Source organism: Gavia stellata, chromosome 2 (assembly GCF_030936135.1).
Source record: "Gavia stellata isolate bGavSte3 chromosome 2, bGavSte3.hap2, whole genome shotgun sequence".
NCBI classification, from domain to species: Eukaryota; Metazoa; Chordata; class Aves; order Gaviiformes; family Gaviidae; genus Gavia; species Gavia stellata.
In genome coordinates, this window is record NC_082595.1 from 8,106,571 (window position 1) to 8,131,977 (window position 25,407).

Sequence of the window (25,407 nt, forward strand, 5' to 3'; positions counted from 1 at the left end):
CCTCCCTGCTCCTGCTGGCCACGCTATTTCTGATACAGGCCAGGATGCCGTTGGCCTTCTTGGCCACCTGGGCACACTGCTGGCTCATATTCAGCCAGCTGTCAATCAACACCCCCAGGTCCTTTTCTGCCAGGCAGCTTTCCAGCCACTCGTCCCCAAGCCTGTAGCGTTGCATGGGGTTGTTGTGACCAAAGCGCAGGACCCGGCACTTGGCCTTGTTGAACCTCATACAATTGGCCTGGGCCCATCGATCCAGCCTGTCCAGATCCCTCTGCAGAGCCTTCCTACCCTCAAGCAGATCAACACTCCCGCCCAACTCGGTGTCATCTGCAAACTTGCTGAGGCTGCACTCTATCCCCTCATCCAGATCATCAATAAATATATTAAACAAGACTGGCCCCAAAACTGAGCCCTGGGGGACTTCGCTTGCGACCGGCCACCAACTGGATTTAACTCTATTCACCACGACTCTCTGGGCTTGGCCATCCAACCAGTTTTTTACCCAGTGAAGAGTGCACGGGTCTAAGCCACGAGTCGCCAGCTTCTCCAGGAGAATGCTGTGGGGAACAGTGTTAAAGGCTTTACTAAAGCCCAGGTAGACAACATCGACAGCCTTTCCCTCATCCACCAGGCGGGTCACCTGGTCATAGAAGGAAATCAGGTTGGTCAAGCAGGACCTGCCTTTCATGAACCCGTGCTAGCTGGGCCTGATCCCTTGGTTGTCCTGCACGTGCCCTGTGAGCGCCCTCAAGATGAACCTCTCCATAATCTTCCCCAGCATCAAGGTCAGGCTGACAGGCCTGTAGTTCCTCAGATCCTCCTTCTGGCCCTTCTTGTAGATGGGTGTCATGTTGGCAAGCCTCCAGTCATCTGGGACCTCCCCTGTTAACCAGGACTGTTCATAAATGATGGAGGGTGGCTTGGCAAGCTCTTCCGCCAGCTCCCTCAGTACCCTTGGGTGGATGCCATCAGGCCCCATAGACTTGTGAGTGTCCAGGTGGCTTAGCAGGTTGTTAACTGCTTCCTCCTGGATCACAGGGAGTTTATTTCACTCTCCATCCTTGTCTTCCAGCTCAAGGAGCTGGATTCCCTGAGGATACCTGGTCTGGCTATCAAAGACTGAGGCAAAGAAGGCATTAAGTACCTCAGTCTTTTCCTCATCCTTGGTGACAATGTTCCCTTCCGCATCCGGTAAAGGATGGAGATTCACCTTGGTTCTCTTCTTGTTGTTAAGGTATTTGTAAAAACATTTTTTGTTATCCCTTACGACTGTGCCCAGATTGAGCTCTAGCTGGGCTTTTGCCTTTCTAATTTTCTCTCTGCATGACCTAACGAGATCCTGTGATGGCTGAGATAAGAAAATTCTCTGCAAACAGCGTATCTGAGGGACACCTTTTTTTTTTTTTCAGTCATGCCGAGAATTCTTAGACAATACTGTGTATCTATTATGAAGATGGATTATTTCCATGCTACTTATTGGCATCATGTCATTTTAATTTTATGCAGTTCTGAAAATCAAAAATTATTATTTCTTACAGTGGTATAGCATATATTTAATTCTATTTAAAAGCAGAATAACGGTTTGGGGTTCTTTCCAAATGCTCCCATTTTATTAAAATCAAGTAATACCATGAGATATTTTGGGAAAAAAAATCAAGATTGAAATACAGATTAAAATAGACTTAATATACTACCTAAGATAAGCTCGGACTCTGCATCCTCGAAACCAGCTCTGGATTTTGACAGCGGCTTTGTACTCTATTTTTCTGTCTTCATCTACAGATCTGAAAATATAAAAAGTATTCAGTTGTCAGCATGGTAATTTAGTACCAAAGCAGAAAAATTCTTCTAAATATGTCTTACTGTTGCAGTTTGTGGTTTTTTTCACCAGGTTTTTCACTTTTTAATTCTACATAGTTCAACAATAGTGCAGAACAACATAATCTACATTAGGTGCATATTATGAAGAAACCAAAGATGAAGAGTATTGCAACTTCTAGATGATGTAAGGTTTGGGAGAGTGTATTTGTTATTCCCATACAATACTGAATATCCATGTCAGCATGTCAAGGACTTCTTCCGTTGTAGGTGAAATATATGGATAATGCTTTAATGATAATTAGGCCTGAATTATAACAAAAATCCTGTAGCTATGTATTAAATTGTATATCTGCATGAATATTAAATAAATTAACTGTGGTCAATATTATAATTATAAATATCAATTGAATCAATAAGAAGCATATATTAAGGGTGAGTTCTAGTTCAAATACATTGTTTTATGACTGATACAAAATATTTCATATCACCTGAACAGTGATAGCATCAATAATGGTGACAGATACATTCCTTGTATGTAGATTTTTTTTAATGAATATGACCTGATCTTACAGGGTGAAAGTAGAGGACTTAGACATTTTAGTTAATTTCTTAGGAAGGAATTTAAAGAGGAGAAATATGAAAAAGAAAAAGAGGTGAGTGAAGGAAAACGAGATACAAATGTAAGTTAAAACTATTATAAGTTAGAACAATGACAGCATAGGAAAGAAATTAGATGTGGCAATTTCCAAACTTTAGAAGGCCTGGAATGTCAGGATACAAAATCTTAGTGTGGCCTAAAAGGAAGTCGGGAATTGGAAAACAAATGGTGTTAGCAATTTGGATAGATTCCAAAAGGATGACCATGGGAGTCTTTTACATGGAATTACAGTTGTCAATGCAACAGCTTACTAAGTCTTGACAGGACTTTTCACAGTGGGAATTCAAAGACATGGATTTTGGACATAACATAGAAACGAAACTGCATCATATTGGCATGTGCTGCAGACAGGCAAAGAGGGAACAAAAGGAAACAAAAGAATTAGAAAATATGCTAGGGTTGCAGCATTGATTAATATAGATGCTAGAGGAAATAATGAAAAAGGCAGGATACAGAGAAAGATGAAGAATTTGGTTTTAAGTCACATGAGAAGAAAGGTGATCTAGAAAGAGGTACTGGTGAGGCAGCTGAAGGTGCAGGATAGATGTAGGTGGAGAATTGATGACTTCAAGATTTTCAAGAACTATTAGCTGTCAAAGCTTTCTGTCAAATGACATAGTACAAGGAAAAGGCATGTGCAGAAGTGGGAAAGAAGCACAAGTAAAAGGACATCATCAGAAAGTCAGAAAATAATTCCAAGAGATAGTCCTTGCTTGCCTTCTTTCTGTGACTCTGTCTATTAGGAGAATAGTGCTTGTGACAAAGCTAAAAGTCATGTAAGGAAAACCATGAATCTAAAAGAGATTAAAGAAATATATGAATCTGGAAGAGACTTTTCAGAGAGTTCAGGAAGAAATCATTACTATGATAAGTTTCAATGCTGAGGGGTAGAACCCAGCTATGAGATCACCTCTAGCTTTTATTTACTTTTTTGCTTGTTTGTTTCAAAATGTCAATAACTGTCAAATCTTTGAACTTAAAATTACATTTTAATTTTCGTGGATTTTTTGCTATCCCATTTTTATTAGGAACATATTTACCAAATAGTTTAATTTGTTACACCTGTCACAAAAGAACAATTAGGTTACTATTAGTTAGTTTTCTTAACTAGTTGATATTAGTTAGCTCTCCTAATAAAGTGTTGTGTCAACATTAATTGACTTGGTAAACACAAACAAGATTAATTTTTATCTGATAAATTAGGATTATCCTCATTACATTTCTTGAGAAGCGAAACACAGATTTACTACCAGAGACCAAGAAGCATTAGCTCCATTTATTTTATATCATCTGGTACAGCATGTGCTCTCAAATCACATTAAGTGGGCACAAATTTTCATCATCATCTGACATGCATCAGACCTGTCCAGTACCTGGAAACTGTGGAAAACAGACTTTTTTACCTAAGACCACAAAATAAGTTGATATCAAAGCTGGCATTTATGCTAGAGAGTTTCCTTGTTCCTTCCTTGTGCAGCTTCCTAGACTTCATAGGAAGGAGGCACCTCCAGAATACTTTTATCTAGAAGTAAATGATTTTGATTAAAAGGGTATGAGCAATTTGGCCCTGGACAGGCAGCCCTGATTACAGCCTGAAAATGAAGGGCATGTGGAACTGGCCATATCAGAGGTGACAGCTCCAAAACCAGTCCTACCCCCTTGGCAATGGCAACAGCCTGCTTCTGGAAGAGTGGAAGCCTTCTCCTCTATTACTTCCTGTTAGGTTTTTTAGTTGACATTCTGTCTTGCCTGGCTGAGTCAGTTTAGAAGACTTTGTAACGTTTATTGAAGCAGACCAACAATAGACTTGTTCTTCTTACAGTATAGTCCACTAACACGTTCAGCTGGCCTTGCCAGCAGAAGAAGTGGTTTGGTGTATAAGTTGCTCAAGCTCGTGTCTGCCCTTCTGATCACACTGCGTAGTTATCATACTGTTTGAATTAAGCTTTTACAGTCACAGATACTTCTCAAAGACTTTACTGAATGTTAAAAAGGCATACTCAAGGTCAGCATCTGACATATAGATGTTACAATAAATAAAAGTATTTCTGGAATGAATGATAAAATTGTTTAACACTTAAAATAAGAGAACGCACTAACAAATCCTGTATATGCTAATGCTTATCCTAACAGGGTATTTCTCAAGGTGCAGGCTTATGGCATTTTTGCATTGTGCCAGCATTGGGCAAGTCCTTCCCTAGAAAGGTGCTTTCCCTAAAAAGACACAGTCAGTTTAGGAGACCTGATACCTGTGACATAAAGAGAGTTCTGCATAAAGCATGACAGGAACGTTATTAAGATCAGAAAAATGTTATTAAGATCAGGTAAACCTGTCTAATCACAACCAACAGGCAAGATACTACAGTCATCAACCTGCCCTAATTTTTAATGGAACTGGTATAGAGTCCTAAAATAGCAAATGCGTTTTGAAAGATAAAGAAAGTTTTCTAATTTGGGTATTTACTTTAAGGCACTTCAATTATTATGTTCCTCCTGCAGCAGTAATTGCTAGCAAGAGTACTGTATGGGGTTTGCATGGCAAGGTTTTGGTAGTGGGGGGGCTACAGGGGTGGCTTCTGTGAGAAGATGCCAGAATGGCCCATGTCTGATAGCTGGCTCCAAGACAGACCTGCCGCTAGTCAAGGCCAAGCCCATCAGCGATGGTGGTAGCACATCTGGGATAACATATTTAAGAAGGGGGAAAAAAACCTGCACAACACCAGCAGCAGTCAGAAGGCAGGAGTGAGAATATGTGAGAGGAACAGCTCTGCAGACACCAAGGTCAGTCAAGGAGGGGGAGGACATGCTCCAGGTGCCAGAGCAGAGATTCCCCTGCAGCCCGTGGTGAAGACCATGGTGAGGCAGGCTGTCTCCCTGCAACCCATGGAGGTTAATGGTGGAGCAGATATCCACCTGCAGCCCGCGGAGGTCCCCACGCCAGAGCAGGTGGATGCCCAAAGGGGGCTGTGACACTGGGGGAAACCTGCACTGGAGCAGGCTCCTGGCAGGACCTGTGGACCCATGGAGAGGAGCCCACGCTGGACAGGTTTGCTGGCAGGACTTGTGACCCCGCAGGGGACCCACACTGGAGCAGTCTCTTCCTGAAGGACTGCACCCCATGGAAGGGACCAATGCTGGAACAGTTCGTGAAGAACTGTAGCCCGTGGGAAGGACTCATGTTGGAAAAGTTCATGGAGGACTGTCTCCCATGGGAGGGACCCCATGCTGGAGCAGGGGAAGAGTGTGAGGAGTCCTCCTCCTGAGGAGGAAGAAGCAGCAGAAACATGTGATGAACTGACTGCAACCCCCATTCCCGGTCCCCTGCACCACTGGCGGGGAGGAGACAGAGAATTCGGGAGTAAAGTTAAGTCTGTGAAGAAGGGAGGGGTGGGGGGAAGGTGTTAAGATTTAGTTTTATTTCGTATTCTCCTGCTCTGATTTGATTGGCAGTAAATTAAATTAATTTTCCCCAAGTCGAGTCTGTTTTGCCTGTGACGGTAATTGGTGAGTGATCTCCCTGCCCTTATCTCGACCCACGAGCCTTTTGTTATGTTTTCTCTCCCCTGTCCAGCTGAGGAGGGGAGAGATAGAGTGGCTTTGGTGGACACCTGGCATCTAGCCAGGGTCAGCCCACCACAAGTACTTTCACCAGGATTGCTTTAAGATTGCTCTGGAGGGTTTGCATGTTCTAGATTTTCTACAGAATTCTGCTTTTAGGTCTTGATAGATAGGTGAAGAAAGAAATCTTTTTCTTTCGTCTTAAAATGTGTTTGACACACATGGAACTAAATCCTTCAGGTCTTACCGTTGGGGGTATTTGCAAACAGGGCAACTCATACAAAAAAAGGTAAATACTTGGTAATCTATATTATTCTGCACCTTCTGATGCTTCAGATCAATTCAGATCTTTTGGGGAATCTGATATTTCTCTGCAAGACTACTGACTTTATAGACTAAGTAACCGCATTTTTACTGTATCATATATTTTTATCTGAATGCCCTCAAATAATTTGTGGATGATGAGTGACTGAACAGATTACACTGACTCATGTGCTCACGGCATCTCAGATTCGGCAATTTTAACAGATCTATTATATTATGTAGATAAAGCATAGTTCTGAAAGGGAAATTAAAGCTGTTGTCTGACTTCAAAATACAAATGCTTCAAAAATACTTCAAAGACCATTGCAAATTTGACACACTTTAATGCCCAAAACTTATTTGTTAAGTTTAAAATTTAAATAAGGATGTACCAAAAACTCTAAACAAGATATTCTGATTTGTTTCAGGATTTTACTGACAGCTGTGTTGAAGTAGTCCAAGATTTTCACCCTGAAGGACAAAGATCACATTACTGATCAGCCCTTCAGTTGCTGAGCTGGACTGTTTGAAGCCTCTCATTTAAATTTTCAGCTGAAAATCTGAATTTCAAGAAGCTGATGGATTATAGCGCATTCTTAAAAGGGAAACAATTCATTTTTGGAAAGCTCTGCCAAAAAAACAAATCCCCAAACATCAAGCATGCTGCCCTCCAATGGATTTCCATGTCTGGCTCAGCCTGCTCATTCTAACCTGAAATATGTGAAATACAAGCATAGCCTTCTGTAACTAATGCTTGTTTAGTGAACTGCTGTGTGTAGAGCCACAAGAGTAAGAGCTAAAGTTCAGTCTAAGAACAGGAAAACACAACACTTTATATGCAGGCAGGACTTGTACTCGGTGTAACTTTTAGTGATGCTCAGGAGCTTTGTTATTCATGCTAATGATGTTGTAATTGGATTCTAAAACAAATGATTCATTAATTAGTAAAGAGAAAAAACCCTACAAATACGCTAAATATGCTTTTTTTTTTTCCTCCTGTTTGAGTATTAGCATTGTTGGTTGATGGTTGGACTTGATCTTACAGGTCTTTTCCAACCTTAGTGATTCTGTGATTTACATGCACAGCAGCAGCAACAATACAATTGAATAAATGGTTTACAGGACAAATCTATGCAATATTAAAATAGGTCTTAAAACATTTTATTTCCTAAAACCTGATCTGGTAAAAGTTGGCCACCACCGTCTTAGCAGTCAGAAAACTCAGCAGCACCAACTGTTACACTCGGTGAAGAGAAGGGTAACAGGTGATCTGATTGATCAGCCTGCTGCTCTCTACGTGGGACATTTTGGATCTTTAGTAGAATAAACATCTCCTTAACTTGGTAGAAAAAGACAGAACGTGTCCCAGGGACTTGAAACTCAAGCCGCATGATCTAATTTAGAAACGAAGTTCAGTTTGAAACACTGTGCATAATAAACAACTGGCTCAGAAGCTGGGGGGGTTCTCTGTACATTATCTGAAAAAAAAAGTGGTGCGTTTCAACAGGATAAACTAAACGTCCAGCACAAGCTACAGATTTGAGCCACGAGAGCAGGGGCTCACGGCTTGCGTGCCACTCCGTGGGGCTCAGTGTGAGTCAGCCTCTGGGAAGAGCTGCGCCGCCGGAGCGCGGGCGGGAGAGGGGCGGCCGGCTCCCGGGGCGGGAAGGGGGGGGTGGCTCCCGGGGCGGGAGGGGGGGGGGGCGGCTCCCGGGGCGGGAGGGGGGGGGGGGCGGCTCCCGGGGCGGGAGAGGGGCGGCTCCCGGGGCGGGAGAAGGGGGGGGCGGCTCCCGGGGCGGGAGAGGGGGGGGCGGCTCCCGGGGCGGGAGAGGGGCGGCCGGCTCCCGGGGCGGGAGAGGGGCCGAGCTCGCGAGGCTCAGCGCCTCTCGGGAGTTTCCAGAGGCTCCTTTTCCCTCAGAATTAGCAGGGGGCGGGGGAAGAGCGGGACACCGACTATTTTCAGTGCGTAAACGGACCCCTTAAAGAAACTGTGCTGCTGCCATCAGGTCTCCTCAGATCACTCTGGCAGTATTTGGGGGGGAAGGGGGTGCTCTCGGGAGGGGTTTTAAAGGTAAAACGTTTTCAGCGGGAGTGTTGCCATGTCGTTGCCGGGGGACACCGGGGGCTGCCCGCGCCGCCAGCCCCAGCCCAGCATGAGGAGGTGCGTGCCGCCACACCACCGGCACGACCCGGTTACCTGTTCCTGCGGAAATACTCCTCACGCAGCCCCGACAGCCTCGCCTGAAGCCGGGCCAGGGCAGCCATGCTCCCTCCCTCCTTCCCGCCCTCCCGACGCCGCCACCATGGCAACGGGGCCGTACCACTCCTTGCGGGCGCGGGGGTGGCACTCCCCACTTCAGCCCTGCCGGCAGCGAACGGCGGGGCACCGGCGGCAGCGGAAGCCCCGCGGAGCGGGACAGGGTCAGAAGTAGCGCCAAGGCGAGGGGTGCAGAAGGGTACGCGGCGCCCCTGGGCAGCGGTCCGAAGCGGGAGGGGAAGGGGCGAGATGGTCGCGCCCGGCTTCCTCCCGGTGCCGCAGCTGCTTCCGGGCTCTCATCATGGGGGACTGAGGAGCAGCGCTGGCTGCCCGCGTCCTCCCCTCCCGGCCCTCGCCCGCCAACCCCCGGCGCTACCGCCAGCCCCCGCCCCGTCTCCCTTCGGCCCAGTCTCTGCGAAGTGGCGCCAGCCTCCCTGGGGAGCGGCCGGGGGAGGCGCCGGGTTCATGTTCCGGGTCGCTGAGCCTACCCCGACCCGAGCTCAGGCGGCGAGAAAGAGCTGGTAAGCCCAGGCCCGGGGGGCGCGGTGGCGGGAACCGGGGGGCGCCGAGGCCGCTCGGCGCGGCCCCCCGCGGGCCTCGGGGGAACGTCTCCGCCGCCCCCTGCCCTCTCACGGGGCCGCGGGGGCGGTGCCGGTGTTTGGGGGAGGGGATGGGAAACACCATCTCCGCGCCGTGCGTGCGGCTCGGAAACGTGGGGGCAAGTGGTGCCGCCGCTCCGGCCGGCTCTTCCTGCTGCCCGGCGGGCTGCCAGGCCTTTCCCGGCCTGCGCTCCGCCCCGTGCCGCCGGTTACGTTGGGGGAGACAGATCGTTGCTCTCCTCTCTGCCCAAGGCCTTCGGGGGAAGAGGGGTTGGAGGCCGGGCAGGTGCCACTGGCACGTCTCGACGGCTCGCCACGTTTGTAGGCGAGCAGTGGGCTGGAGGAAGAAGCTTGGCCTTCTTTAGCAGCGAGGAGAGCAGGCAAATGATAAATCAGAACTTTTGTCACAAGCTTATTCAGTTTTTTGTGTGTTTTGGGTTTTTCTAATTGTCGTAGACCCTCTAAAGCATAAACCCTTTGCAGTGTATGCTGCAGAAACAAATAGTTGGTGTGGTTGCTGCTCTGAAGGTTGTTTTGTTGCAAACTGAGAATCAACAAGTGCGTGTGTAGCCAATGAGCAAGGAAAGTATGGGTAGTTCTACTGCAATATAGTTTACAGATTTACTGTTTTATGTGATTCCATATACTAGCATAGTGACCCCAAAGGCCATATTGTTTTTATTGTAGAACTGTGAAGACGGGAAACTGAGTAACAGAATAGAAGAAGGGAAAAGTGAGTTTTGTTAATAGGCCATGGAGGTATAAAGACTGGTAGTGGAGAGACTTGATGGAAGCGAAACGTCCCAAACAGCCAGCTGGGAAGTCTTTCATTTCCTTCATGAAATGTTAGGTATCTTGTGATGTGTTAGGTCTCAACCGAGGTATATGTAACTTCTAGTTCGTTTCGCTTTTATTCATGGAAGTGGAGGAGCACTGTGGGGTTTTGTTTGTTTTTTTTTCCTAGACTGTTGATAATTTGAGGCCTTGAGGCTATGTTATGTATACAGACACCTGCCGATAGAGTTCCCAGATCTGAAATAGATTTGCTTGTATGTTTTTCTTGGTTTCTTTTCTGGGGATGGGGAAGAAGAGGAAGAGAAAGGCTTAGCACTTAATTTTCTTACATAGGAAACTCTATTCCTCCTCCACTTCTGTTGATACCACCACTTTTTTCCTGTGGGTATTTTCATGGCTTCTTTACATTTTTGTAAATGACAGAGCTTTCAAAGAGGGATTTTATTTGCCCAGATGATATATATTTGCTAGAAGAAGTTTGCTGATATTGCTAGGCATATGAATTTGCCCGGAGTAAATGTAACTTTACTTCTGTTTGTGTAATTTAGAACACTTCAGAGAATAAGGTATGCTCTAGTGACAGAAATATTTTTATTTCAGTATTAATATATCATACAGTAGGAACATTGCCTAAGATCTTCCAAACTTGTATCTGTACTCTGAGAAAGTTTTCATTATATATTTAACCTGTCATTTGTCTTTAAATTTTACTGGTTTGTGTCCACATAAAGCAAGTTAGTTCTAGAGGCTTTAAAAAATAGTGTTTAGCAACACAAGGTGTGGGAACTTGCATATTCTTCTGTAATTGTCATCAGGCAGTAATGATTTTGCTTGTGCAGGTACACTACCCAGAGGAATTCAGTACAGAGAGAATTATTAAATCTTATCTATAGGACTGTTAGTTTAGGATTTCTGAAGGAAGATCTGTTAAAAATCTGACTACTCCTCAGAGCCACTCTTTTTTCTTGTCCTTATACATAAGTTCTTTAGTGGACAGCTTCTGAATTCAAACCCATTTGGGTGAAATGCAGAAAATATTTTTTTAATGTCTAATACTTGATGTAGAAAATCAAGAACTTGTGCTTTCTAAAAACATTAAGACCCTAAAGAAGCGAGTAGATTCTGAACAGCTGCTGAGTAAGAGTGTTCACTTTGGGTGATAAAGCTCCTCTGAAGCTGAATGTTTTTCATCTATATTGTGAATGCATGTGACCAATTTAGGAATAGTTTGCATTTTGGGTACTTACTGGGCACTCTGATTCTTTTGATAATGACTTTAGTGCTATAGCGTATTACCGTCATATGACAGTTCATATGATTCTCCACCTTGACAATTAATTAATGAAGTCATACCTCTGAAAAGGGGAAGCGTATCAGTAAATGGCAGCAATGGGATTGCAAGAATTGCTACCTCTCATGATAAATTGCTCCAAATCTCATTTCTGGCTGACCAATTCACTTGTGTTAGAGCCTTATTAAATGCAGTTCATGTCAGCATCTTTCTGACTGTATACCACTGCTCTATACTGAACACTTTCTCACTGTTAAATACGAGTAGAGTTGATAGTATTTGCTGTTGTGCCTTCTTACATAAGCAGCAGAAAAGTCAGATGTACTTACTGCAAGTTTGTCTGGCCCTAATTTTTAGGGGGATCAGTGACAAAATCAGTTAATAAAATTCCATCATTTCTCAAATACTAATAACTTTTTATTGTATAGGCCAAGTGTAAGAAAATTCCAAAACTTGTCTAAAGTTTCTCAAATACAGACTTGGTACCAAGAATTGATGTGTAGTATGTGATTGGAGGAATAAAATATTGCTAGTAATTGTATACAATTAAATGTATGGGAGCTGTATATTTGATAAAAAAAGAATTCATAGAAATTTCCAGCAAGTGTTGTAATTATGTCTTTAATTCTAGAACAATGACTCTCATGAATTTTTCTTTCTTTAAACTCCCCCTATATTTTTATTGTTTTGTGAAACTGATTTATATATACATATAACTGACTGCAAAAAAGGAAAGTTGGCATACCTTGAAGATGAGAAATAGCCTGGGATTTGGGGTTTGTTTTTCCCTTTTCAGATATAGATATGCTCCAACATAATATTCTGACTTGTCTCAAGAGTCCTCAATTCTTGTAACTGTTCACGCTATCTTAAATAAAATTCAAAATAATTATGTCTTCTGACATTTAATTTCTGTAAGTTTCTGTTCTGACACTGTCACATTTTTAAATTTTATAATATGAAAATTGCATTTGTATTACATTTCTTTGCTTTGCATATCAGATTTACTTTGAATGTGTTGCCAGTGCATTGGCTCTTAGTCTTTACAGGAAGCACTGGGCAGGATCCTCAGGAATGGAGGAGTGCGGGGATTCTCTGTAGCTTGATAGCTAGCTGTTATAGCCCCCAGCGATGGTTGGTACAGGGTAGAATGCATTTTGGTTGTTGTGTAGCTTTGTGTACCTGGTTGTCCAGTGAACAATGCCTAAGGACATAAATAGGTGTGGATGTGGAACTCTGGATGCTTTGTGTCCTCCTCTTGGTGATGGCCATTTGATGACAGCTGAGTTTAAGTAATCTAGGCAAAGCTTCTGTTTCTGATGTATACCATAAGCTTCTACATAACATAGGTTTATCAGTTATTTCCTCATCTACTATAGTCTCTTGCTAGCTATTTAGTACTTTCAACTAAGTTGTGTTGCTCTGTTTTGCTTTCCCCTTTGTGTATCCCAAGAACTATGATAGTTCTCTTTCTTGAATCCGTAAATTCTTCAGGCAAGGTGGTGAGATTTATCATCTGCTTCTCCCTCCCAAATACTTGCACCTGTTCAATCCGAATTTCAGTCACATTCATCAATAAAGAAAAGGTCTCAAAACTAAAGTTTCTAAGGCTTCGTGAAAATAACTTCTTGCATGGGGAAATGGGTTTCAAGTTAGTACCTGTCTGAGGATAAAGGTACACTGTGACTACAGCTGTGTTACAAGACATCAGAGAATCCGTATGGGAAAAGTCAGGTTTTATAATCCCAGTGTTCAAGGAAGTACTTGATTTTTCTTGTGCTCTTAGCTTGTGATCAAGGTGGGTTGTGAAGGCAGCAAAAATCACAGTTCTTCTCAGAATTGATAAGACACAGATGCAGCATAACTTTAGCTGCAGGGAGCCCCGTGTCTATTTAACAGGAAAAGGTATAGAACTAGAAAGTAAATGTAAATGCAGCTGTCAGTTTAGTAAAAGATACTGCCTTTCCTTGTAAGTTGTGCAGCTAAATTGGCTTTCCCGTCAGTGTGCATTTGTTAATATTTTCTGAGCAGTCAGAGCTCTATATTGTTATATGCATTAGGTGGGAAGCGAACAAAATTATACTTGATTTTCACTGAAAAAGCAAGTGCCTATTATTTCCATTAGGAGTTTCAATATGAATATTAATGCTGAACACAAGCTGCATGAACTGTTTTGGAGTAGGTGAAAGCAGTTACACTGTTTCCTGCAATAGTACTTTTATGGTCTGTTCTGGTAAGGGTTAGAGAGTAAATGGGTCAGCCTTTGGTGAACTACACTAAAATTGCTTCAGATAAATGTAAAGGTCAGTGTAGGCAAACTAGATTTTCTTATAGTAAAGTCGAATCTTCTAGTGAAGACATTACAGTTTATTGCTAGCTGTGGGCTGCTGCTGTAACAGCATTTTTACAGCCTTATGTGAGTCATGCTAAACTATGGCTCAACTTAATATTTTATGTACCTCAATATGTTGTTCTACATTCGTTATTACAACCTTTGAAATTTCGCATCTTACTGAATGCAATTGATACTCACTGGTAATGTCTTCAATACTTCTTGTAGGTGTTTTTCAACCTATTTCAAATGCAAATATTTTTGTTACAGTAACATCTGCAATGATGATTAAGATTACTTTATAAGTTTGGAATACAAGCTTTACAGCTGGTCGTGAACAATGCAGAAAGTTGCAAAACCGAGTTTGTCTGATAAATAATGCTGTAATAGAAATATACTCTTGAATTTTGGAGACAGGTTTCAGATTAACCGTTCTATCTACTTGCTGTTGACTTTTTTTCTCCAATTATAGCAGGAGAAATTAAAGTTCCAATAAAATTAATCAAAAAAGATTTTTTGGGTTTTCAGGAGAAAGAGTTTTAATGTGGACTGCTGGCATGCTGAAAGTGCAATGTGAATAGAAAGTTGAAGTAATGTGTGTATTGTATTCTCAATCTATTACAAAGGAGCTTCCAGTGTCCCACATAGATCAAGTAATTCTCATAATCATCCTAAGGAAACATGTTGAAGGAATTATAATATTAATTTGTCTGATCTGTCCAAGAGGTAATGCAGTTAGGATACAGTTACATTATACATGAGACCGTGGCTGTAATTTTTAGGGTAAACAAGGTTGCTGTCCTGTTCAGATCTTAGTTCAGGAGTTGCAATAGAGAGACTTGATATTCAATAGAAAAGATTAATTGCAGGAGTGCGTAAGATTCAAAGTTGTAGTCTGATGGAAAGTAAGTGCCGTACTGCTCAGGGCCTTTTAAGGATCATGTTATCCCTTTACTTCAAAAACACTTAAGGGTGTTCACTCCTCTTGAGTTTCACCTTTTGATCTGGCATCATCTGTACTGACAGTATTTTGGGGGGAATTCAAGGCAAGTTTAGATCAGATATATAAATCCAAGCTGGATATATTGTGTTTGATCTTGAAGTATTTCATAGAACTAAGGCAACTTTACCACCATACTGATGCCATTATGTGGAGTAAATTGGTATGTCCAATCTAGGAGCTACATTGATTTTAGTGATATAGTTATCCATATGGATATGGGGTACTGAATTGATCTAATTAATCATAAACTGTGGTGTAAGACATTAGTGTCCCTGTCTTTCCTTTCCCTTTTACTTTGTGCTGCAGGGGCAGTAGCAGAATGGGCTGCAAGAGAGTATATATGCTAGTTCATATTCTGGCACGTTAGCAGAAACCTGTTTGTTTTGAGAGCTGAATGTATGTTTAAGCCTGCTAGTTCAGTTTTTGGTGCACCTCCACTTCTACTAGTTCACTATAAATGTGAAAGCCTGTGGCAGAAGGGCTGGGCAGGCATCTGGGGGAACTGATGTCTCAAATTAGCCCAAATAAATGTACTGGAGTTTGTCTGTTCGAGCCTTATGGCCCCTGTTATATTAGCACAGAAGTATTATAAAGCCCCTTAAATCTCAAGGGCATCTCATTTCTGATATGCACACCTGTGAGGATAGCTGTCTTCATGGGTGTTTAACAATAAGGCTAAAGGGGCTAGTGCCCTCCCCATTGTGCAGTTATAGCTACTGAGAAACATGAGTTGATATATCTATTTACACATCATGTGTAGAAACCTTGTACAAATATACCTGGACTTGCCTCTACTGGTGGTTGAAATTCCTACTACACAAGCAAAAAAACCAAGCAAAAACCGAACAAACCCCCACACACACCCCAAAAACCCTCCACAGTAATTGAAACTTTGAAAACTTGAAGTAAGAATTAGTTTTAAATCATTTTGATGCCACATGTCTCAAAGTAATTTCTAGCTTAATTGGCTTCTACTTTTCTCTTTCTCTGAGTTTTCAGAAAATCGTTGCTTCATTTGAATGCTTTTCCTACTGTGTTGCTTCTCTTGCTTCTGAGAAGCATTTTTGTGTGATTTTTTGGAGGTTTTGATTGTTGTAAACCAAATGGATTAAGAAGTGTAGCATTCTTCCAGAGCTGTCTCACCCCTTACAAGATAATGATTCCTGCTCTACTAAGAGCCAAAGAAAATGTTAGGTTAAGAGGGAGTTATAGGACTAGAGATTAAAGCAGAATAGAAAAAGAGGTATGAGAAATAAATGCAAGTGACACAGTTTCAGGAATTCAAAATGAGCTTGTGTTTCTACCACTCTCTGTGCTTTTTGTGATCTTGCAATTGAAATGTTTAAAATAAGTATTTCTGAAAATGTTTTAAAAGGAGACTATATCGTTTATTTAGGTAAGATATTTCACGACCAGCTTGGATTTCTTCTTAAACATGCTCTTCAGTTCTCCCATTATTATTTAGAATTTGTGTACTTTACAGTCATGACTGGCCATTCAGCCATCAACATTAAGTACCTTTAACATTTGAGTTTGTGATAAGTCAGAGAGGGAACCTGTGTGCTATGTGTATTTTCTCCACAACTACAACTCTGCCAGTGTGGGTAGAAAACCATTTGTTCATTTCTCTATCAATTCATATTGGAAAACAAAGTGAAGAGTCTTGCTTTTAAACAACCCCTACATCATTTACTGAATGTCTTCCATATTTATCAGTTGGTATAATGTAGTAAAGAGCATGAACATTATTCTCTGCTTTACCTCAATGAAAGGGGTCTTCCGATGCTTTGATGTGAGAATCTGATTGCTGTGTTTTCAGAGAAGGTTCACAACCTTCAGAGAAGGATTAGAGTTCAGCAGCAATCATTTAATGTTTTCTCCTCTTCTCATAATTATGTTCATGTGAATATGGGTGAACTTGCCGAAGCATACAGAGTTAAAGACATGTTAAATGCTAGTGAAATTTGAGGAGGAAGGAGCAAAACATTTAAAAGGATAAGGCCTTAATCAGACACTGTGTGTGTTTAGGGATATTTTTCCTTACACAAGGGTGTAATTCTATGGATGTGAGTGCCTACATGTGGTGGGAGACTTTGCGTTTAATACTCTAGAATTACCTGTATTCTCTCAACTTAATAGTACTTCACTGAACCAATGTTTTTAAAAAATCAAACATATCAGCCATTTGGAAAGACAGAATTAGTCACTATTAAAAAAAAGTCATATATTATCAAAGAATTACTGTCTTAACTTCATTTTGGCATTAGGCAGCATCAAGAGATAATTATCCTTAAAAATGACAACTCTTAAATAGAACTCCCTAAGATACTGTCAAGGAGGAATATGTATTCCAATTCCCATTCATAATTTTAAAATGCGCTCCCTACCTGCGGTTAGAGTGAACGGTCTTTGTTGATGCTCTCGCCATGCGGAATCCCTGAAAAACATAAAAATGTGGTGAGATGAGTTAAAACCAAACAATAATAGTGAGGCCAAAAATGAATGGCGGGGGGGGGGGGGGGCGGACACGACACGGGACACACACGACACACCACTCTTCTTTCGAAGACAGAAATTTGGGAAGATGCCTTTTAAAAGGAACGTATGCTGATGTGTTGCAAATTGCGTAGAACTGGTTGGCAAGGCGCTATCTCTCAGCAGAAATATAATAATCTTTATAGGATGGACATTAAGACTACCTTGTCTAAAGTGAGTAAAATGATTTTGGCAGGTAAAATTGTTATAGAGTTTATGCTTAACACTTCCGATTCATATGTTGTTTTCTTGTGTGTTTATTTTCTTGAAATATGTAGGCATTTCAGTAGGACTATGGAGGAGCTGGTTCATGATCTAGTCTCAGCACTGGAAGAAAGTTCAGAGCAAGCCAGAGGAGGTTTTGCTGATACTGGAGATCATTCTCGAAGTGTGTCTTGTCTTCTAAAGCGACAGGCAAGGAAAAGGAGGGGACGAAAAAGACGTTCATTTACCACCCATCATCCCTGGGAGACTGGTCATTGCTTAAGTGAAGGTTCTGATTCCAGTTTAGAAGAATCAAACAAAGACTACAGGGAGAATCATGCTAATAAGAAAGACCACAGTGACTCTGATGACCAGTTGTTGGTTGCTAAACGTAGGCCTTCCTCAAACTTAAATAACATTAGAGGCAAAAGACCTCTGTGGCATGAACCAGATTTGGCTGTTGACAGTCTGGGAAACAGAACTTTGCGCAGGAGAAGAAAGGTAAAACGAATGGCAATAGATCTGCCATCAGAAGTCTCTAATGCACTGACAATAACTCAACAGCAGGATAACAGCAGAGATCAAGAAATGGACAATGACAATAAAACATACCAACACCAAGAGTTTTCTAAGAGCAAAGTGAAAAAAAGAAAAGTAGCTGCAGCTCGACAAGGACCAGAAATCTTGGATGAAGGAGTAGTTATAGAAAATGAAGAACTGAACCAAGCAAATAAGGACAAAATGGAGTATGAGGAGCAGAAAGGCTCAGATGAGAACATGAGTGACAGGTTATTCTTTCTCTTCCTTTTAACAGAAGCTTCAGATAATATTTGTTTGCTTTTATTACTGTTGCTTGTATTGGGAATATTTGGATTTTTTTAATTCCAGAATTAAAATGCTAGCATCAATAGTACCTGTTTTAACAAGTTACTCCTAATTTTTTTTAAGTCTTCTGTTTTTAATATATATGAGTTGCTCAGGTTAAGGAATTCAGCATAAAATAGTCATGTAGCAGAGGAATAACCAAGAAAACAGTTTCTTGAAGAAGACATTCTAATTGTTTCAACATTAAGAATGACAGAATATACAAATTATTAATATTTTTTCCTGGGTATTTCAACTGGTGACAGTTCTCAGACAAAAATTAAGTTTTTTCCAATTTCTAGACATTGGTGCTTTGATTGTTATCTCTATTCATCAGAAAGGTTGTCAGTGTTTAGAGGCACCATTTAGACAGTATGTTCTTATGTGTCCTGGGCATAAAAAGTCTGCAGGTTGCCAAGGATATACATCATTTGCGAAATGCAAAAACCAATTTACAGTTCAGAAACACCTGAGCTTACCATTAGAAAAATGGGGGAATGATGACCCTTTGGCAGTACACCTCATCCATCCATTCCAGACAGCAGTCATACTACAATGGTAATTGTTTCCAAAATACTATTTTGACAACACAGTAAGGTGTAAGTCATTTTTCCACCATACACAAGGGATGTTACCTGCAGGGCCTGGTAAGCTTGATTATGTTTATCCCATGTGCCTGGTTCTGAATGCAGAACTGTCAAGGAGGAAGACTCATATTAAAACACATAATTTTGGTCAGTTGCTTGACAGCAGTAGTGTCCCTGGGTTTTTTGTAGGCATTTTATCTATAAACTGTTAAGCCTTTTCCTTGCTGGAGAGGTAGAATTTAGATGCAGGGAGTACCCAGGGATTTTGACCACAGCAGACAGATCAGTTACTGTAATAACTGCAGTATCGGTAAGTGACTAACTCCAGTTATTTTTGGATAAGTTCTAAGTCTTTTTATTACATGCTAGTTTTGTCCCTCACCTGTGGACAATAAGCAGCTGAAAGAGAATATGAATCATGAGTCTTAAAGATTGTTACTAATGTCTTAATTACTAGAGCAGAAGCAGTCCTTCAGGGCAGCCAGTTTAACTTCAGTCATCTCACTTTGACATGCAAGACCAGGAGTGTGTGTTGTCAGGAAGCCTTTCGAAAACTTCCTCCTTTTTTGATGATACTGGGAGTCTATTCCCCCAAGTTTGGTACCTAAAGACAGATGGTTTAAAAGCTTTCTTGGAGCTAGTAACCGTTGCATATTTTATCATGTGTCCATATTCTTGTCACTTTTTTTATTTATAAAAGATTTTCTGTTATGCTACAAGGGTAACAGTTCTCCAACTCAAAAATTCTGTAGCTAATTTTTGGGTGGAGAAAGAGACATCAATACAAAAATCCTCTTGTAGGCTCCCAAAACTGTATTACTTCCAGGTCAGTCTGAATATCTTTATTTTTTCCCAAAAGAAATGTTATTGATTTAAAAATTCACCTTCCTCTTCGAAATGCTTAATGTTTTGTTACATCGAATGCTGTCATTTTTCAAATCATACTTCAAATGTTTGTCTGTGGCCCCAATAAATGGCCTTTAAAACCATTCTCATCTTCATAGTTTTTTCTGCTCATGCACCTGGTTGAGTGATGGTCTGTCATTCTACCAAATTTCTTGCAATGGTCATCTGTACCAAAAGGTTTGGAAACCACTAAATTGGAAAAAAAAATCACTAATATGGTGATTAGAAATCCACCATATCTAAGCCTCTTAGGTGCATGCTGTTTCTGAATATTTTGTATATGAATAATTTTAACAGGTTTTAAACTAGCTTTACTTAAATGCAGTAGTGCCTCTATTGTTTGAGATCATTTAGCCAGAAGAATTTGAAACAACTAGCAAACTCTGTTCCTAAGAATGTGTTCTAAAATAAAAGCTGAGATTTTAAAAGGGAACATGAGTTTTGTAAGATTGCACAAGATACGGAGCTGTAACAAAGCGTCTTGGATAAGACTGATGCTTCGGCAATACTTCTTGGAAGGGGAAGAATAAAAAGTATACAAAGCTTCTCTGATTTCGTGCATTTGTGTGCATACAGTTTAATTTTTTAGAAGTTCAGTTTTTAAAAACAAAACAAAGCTGCGAATTTTTAATGGGAGTTAAATTGCTTGGATCTAAAACTGGTGAGGAGAGGTTTTCAGTCTATACTTTAAAACAGCATAACATCTATATTTGAGGTGCACATTAAAAATGCTAAGTGACACTTCTTTTGCAGTCTTTTATTTGTGTGTGTTCAAACACCAAACACAACAATAACTCTTTAAGTGCAGGGTTCAGGAGCAGTAGTAGGAATCTTCAAGCTCTTAAAAAGTCAGCATCTAAATGAGCCCAAAGATGAATTCTTGTGAGGTTGGTTTTGAGCATTGGAAATTAGATTTTCGTGATCAGAGCCTGTACTTGTTCATTCTCCCTTATCCTCAATGCTTAGCTCCTTGGCCAGTTTCAGCCAAATTTGGCAATGCGTGGCGTTCTGGATGATATTGAATTCCTGCAAGCTTTGGAAATAGTTTGCATTTTAAGTGACTAAATAGAGGAGAAATCTCAATTGCCCCTTTTGAAAGAGAGCAGCAGTGAGACTCAGAGCTTTAACAATACCAGAGATGCCCACCCACCAGCCTACCAGTCAGTGTAAGTACAGTGGCTGGTCAGTTCTGGGGGACAGGCTTGGTTAGTGAACAAAGGTCACAAGTCTCATATGAAACAAAAGTATGGGACAGTTTGCTAGTAATAGTAGCTAATAAAAAACCTTATTTCTTCTTTGTTTCCATAAATGTACAAAGCAAGCTGTGAAAGCTTTTTGGGTAGCAGAGCTGTTCCTTCCACATTTTTGCTTGCATATCCTATTTTATAGGACTAAAAGGAATCTGTGGCTTTTTTCTTTTTCTTGGAAGTCTTGCTGGGAGTGGAATTCTTATTACAAAGCAAAGGAATTAGCAATATGCCCTGCAAAATTATATTAAAACTGGAAATAAATTCCATCATAACAGCTTTCATGTACTTAGATATTAATGTATTAATTCCAGAGGTTTTGAATTTATTCAGTGAAATGACTGCCATGTAGCAATTATCTCGGCTGTAATCCCTGCCCTGTTTGACTGTGGCCTGAGGAGAATGAACATTGTGGCTGCCATGGATATACTAGTGTTATCGTTTGATTTTTAAAAAAAAAAAAAAAGTCGTCATTATGTGTAATTTTGAAAATTTCAAGTGGTTATGTTTTCATGAACTGGCTAGTCCTTCAGTAAGAATTATTGCACAATTAAAATGTCTTTTAAAAAAGAAAAAAGGAAGGAGTCTGTTCTCAAAATTGGAAATTTTGGTGGGGAAAGTGGCTGACATACTAGGGTTGAAAGGATTTCCAAATTTTCATTTTAAAAAGTACAATTAAACAATAAATGGATAGGAAGAATCTATGAAAAAGGGATGTTTTTTCTTTGAGATGTATGATGTAAAATTGTGTGTAATGAAATGTAAGGACAGTAAAGCCATCTCTGTTGTAATCAAAGTGAGGATGGGATGATTGCTAGAAAGAAGTTACTAGAATTTGCAACACTAGGAAGTTCAAGTTTTGGTCTCCCTCATGAAAGACGGTTCTATTCTCATTGCATGCCTGTCATCTTTCTTCTGCTTAGGGCAGTTGTGCAAGTGCTTAAATCTGTTCTGATTACATTATGTATAAAAGATGGTATAAGTATTGCTTACACAGTTAAGAATATGGATAAGCAGAAGATACAGCAAAGATTAAGAAAACTTAATCTTCAAACACTGAGCTGTATATATATTTTTAAAAAAATCACTGCTTTGTCTGCTGATGCCATATTGTGTTTCAAATCCTCCCAAAGGAAGATACAAAAAACAAATATGTATTTATAATTAAATACAAATTAGACTGATTTTATATAAATTGTATTACAAGCTTTAAAAAAACCTGAGGCTTATATTATTTAAAAGGAAATGATTATCAAAAGGGTACTAGTTATTTAGAAACAAAAATAAAACCTATTTATTATTAGAAAGTAACTAAAAATAATTGAAACCAGTTGAATTCAAGTATAGGACTGCATGTATGTTTTAATACGAATAAGTGTAGAAAGGTAAAGAGATGTCAAATTCTCATAAGTAGCTTGTATGGAACGTTGAGAGTAGCCATAGTATCTTGTACTTGAATTTGTGTGGTGAACTGAAGTGATTTTTTTCAAGTTGTTCTACATCTCGCTGTAAGTAAAATGTGATTAAATTCTGGTGAGACTATTACTTTCTTAGCAGAGCTACTCTATTAACAAAAAATTAAATAAATAGTTTACAAAAAATCCTTTTGTGTGAAACTCACCAAATTGTGATCGGTGTTACTAAAAGACAATTCTGTTTCACTATTTAGAGACACATGGAATATTGTTTGTAACTGTGTATGCAACAAAGAACAAAATACTTTACCTATTGATGTCTTTGAATTTAGAGAGAAGTGTCTGCATGTTGTATACACACATTCTAATTTTAAGGCCATGATGGAAGTCACAGAAAAGTAATCTGTACCTTGCTTTTTTGTTGATGTTATGATCATTGATCATACTTATTTTCTTCAGGGTGACCTTTATTTTGTTTTAATTGGCTACCTTTGTTATAAACTTTTTTCTTTCTTCCCAAGTAGTATGTTGTGAAACCTCGATCAGTGTCTTTTCCACAATACTTGCAAATGCTGTTTAGAAAGGTAATTTGATTTTCAAACTCTTATTTCATGTGCTGAAGGAAGGCTTAGGCTGCTTTTGATTGAGACTTTTCCTATTTTATTGAGCAGTGGTGTTCCAGGATCAAGCTGAATTGCACAGCATAAGAAGGAAGCAGTGAGCATTTGATGGAAGCAGATAATAAAATGCATCAATTGTGTCAGCACCTCGTTACAGTCACATCTGGCTTACTGTCAGGGTACCATTAGATTCCTGTCGTTTTGTGTGCCAAAAATAATGTGCTTTGTAGTTAATGGAACTAGGATATTTGCAGTTTGATTAAAAAAAAAAATCATCCTATTTTCTTTCCGATCGTTGTTGGGTTTAAGTTTAATTTGAGCATAGCCTTGTCTCCTTAAAATTTTACGACTGAAAGATCAATTGTTCTTTTGATCTGTTTCTTTCTCTCTCTTATTACAGTGAATCCAGCAGTCTGAGCAGCAGTGATGCTGGTTTGTTTACCAATGATGAGGGAAGACAAGGTATTGAAACAATCTTTCCCTTCTCCACCCCTCAAACCACATCAGCTGAAATTCTTTAGGCGTTACAAGTTATTCCATAGGTTAATTACTGTATTTCAGTTGCTATTACTATTTTAATGAGTTGAAGTATAGCTTGCTTTCTGGGCTTTTTGAAATGTTACCAGAGGGTGTCCTGAATCCATGACTTAGTCAAAAGCTGCCTTGAGAAGCAGTCTCTGTAATATAATAAACTTACTTAAAACTTGAGCATCTCCAAAAGATTATCTATACTAAGTTTTAATTCTTCCATTGCTCCAATTTTTGGACAGGACTCTGATCATAGTACTGCTTCTGAAACTATTTTTGAGGTGTCTTTTTTCTTTTCATACAAATTGATATGGCAGGGTTTTATAGTTCTTTTTCATTCAGTAGTTTGTTTGAAAAGTAGTTTTAAACAAATATTTTAAAACTACTTTGAAAAAGTAGTTTCAAATAAACTACTCTTTCAGCAGTCTGAGATTAGAAGATGCATGCTGTTTAAAATCTCTCCCCTCTGAAAATTCTTTTCTTTAATCTAAGATGCAGTGAAGATTCAAAATTTTCCTTTAGTATGCGTAATGTTCTCACATGTTCTTATGTGATAAAACTATTGAGGATTGAAGTGTAAGATTGTGGGTGTTTTCAGCTTTAGTGTTTATTGCCATGTTTAAGTGCAACACCTTTACCAGTGTTATGCTAGCAGCATCTTAGTGCCCAGCTCACGGACTAGGAAATCGCTGTCTTAGTATACAAAAATGAGGCAAAAATAGTCTCTCGGGTGATTAAGGCTTGCTTTTCTGTTGGCGATTCTAAGTTGATGTTAATGGAGATTATTTTCTTATGCAGTTTGCCACAGACTACTTGAGTGTGTGCAAGAAAACAAATCCTGGCCCATTCCACAGATCTAGGTTAAAGGGATGTTTGGGATTTTTTTCCTTTCTCTAATGTATAATTCAGTCTCTGTTTTTATTTTGTATTTTAATGTTGCAATAAGGGCATGATTTTTCAGACTTAGAACAGAGGTGTTACCTTCCTTGCTCACCAGTAACTTGTGCTACATAAACTGTACCTCCCAGTCTGAGTGTCTGTTTTCAGTTGTGCTAACACATCGCTTTTTTGCAGAATTTAGGCTCTTTGAAAGTTTAGGTCGATCTTTTAACTTCAGATGAAAAGTATTTCAATGTAAAGCAAATCTTTTTGATGCATCTTAACTTCCCTATATGAATTTCTCTTGTGACTTGCAATTTTTAAAACTTTTGTCCTCTATATTTGCATGTAACGTGACCTAGTGCATTTCATAATTACATACATTTTTGAAGTATCCTTCTGATGTATCAATATTTTTGTTCTTAAATCCTGAACTAAATTATTTAAATCTTTGAATAATACAGTTGAAAATGTCTCAGTTACTTTCTGTTTTTCTTACATATTTTGTGGGAGGAGAAAAGGGGAGGGATTGGTGAACAACAGTGTTCTTTCACTGGTGTGGTGTTACCTTTTTTAGTGTTGGCTTTTTACTATAGAGCTGTAATTCTTATTTTTGCCTGTTTAATTTTTGAACCTTGATTCAGTTTGATAGTAATTTTCAAGCAGAAAGCATTAGACCTGAAATAGTATTCTGAAATATAAATAGAAAGAACAACAGTAATTAAACTTGAGAAGAATATTGACAGGACAAAACATTATTTTTTTAATCTCTACATTGAACTAATTGTTTTGTGGGTATGATCAGAAGACCATTAGCTTCACACTGGATCTCAGACTTTTTTAGATCTCCATTATAGCTTTGGTTTTGTGAAGACTTTTCTGTGATCCTTGTCAGAGATCCTATTGCAAAACGAAAATTGTTTATTTTCTAGTAATACTTATTCCCCCTCAAAGAAAATGCTAGTAAGTTTTATCTTTGTACTCCTTTTATGAAGTCAGATGAGG

General features: G+C 39.9%; 2 protein-coding genes across 2 annotated transcripts in view; one reads left to right on the forward strand and one right to left on the reverse strand.

Annotated features, from left to right (window-relative positions):
* The window catches only part of SPATA17 (spermatogenesis associated 17), a 95,164-nt gene extending 86,550 nt beyond the window's left edge, over nucleotides 1-8,614 (reverse strand). The window contains exons 1-2 of the mRNA XM_059835782.1: nucleotides 8,538-8,614; nucleotides 1,695-1,784 (exon numbers count right to left, since the gene is read on the reverse strand). Of these exons, the coding sequence (XP_059691765.1) occupies nucleotides 1,695-1,784; nucleotides 8,538-8,605 (158 nt within the window). The 5' untranslated portion in view covers nucleotides 8,606-8,614. The remainder of the gene's footprint in view (nucleotides 1-1,694; nucleotides 1,785-8,537) is intronic.
* A 448-nt stretch (nucleotides 8,615-9,062) lies between these two features.
* GPATCH2 (G-patch domain containing 2) overlaps nucleotides 9,063-25,407 on the forward strand; it is a 126,592-nt gene continuing 110,247 nt past the window's right edge. The window contains exons 1-3 of the mRNA XM_059835611.1: nucleotides 9,063-9,118; nucleotides 17,431-18,144; nucleotides 23,396-23,457. Of these exons, the coding sequence (XP_059691594.1) occupies nucleotides 9,063-9,118; nucleotides 17,431-18,144; nucleotides 23,396-23,457 (832 nt within the window). The remainder of the gene's footprint in view (nucleotides 9,119-17,430; nucleotides 18,145-23,395; nucleotides 23,458-25,407) is intronic.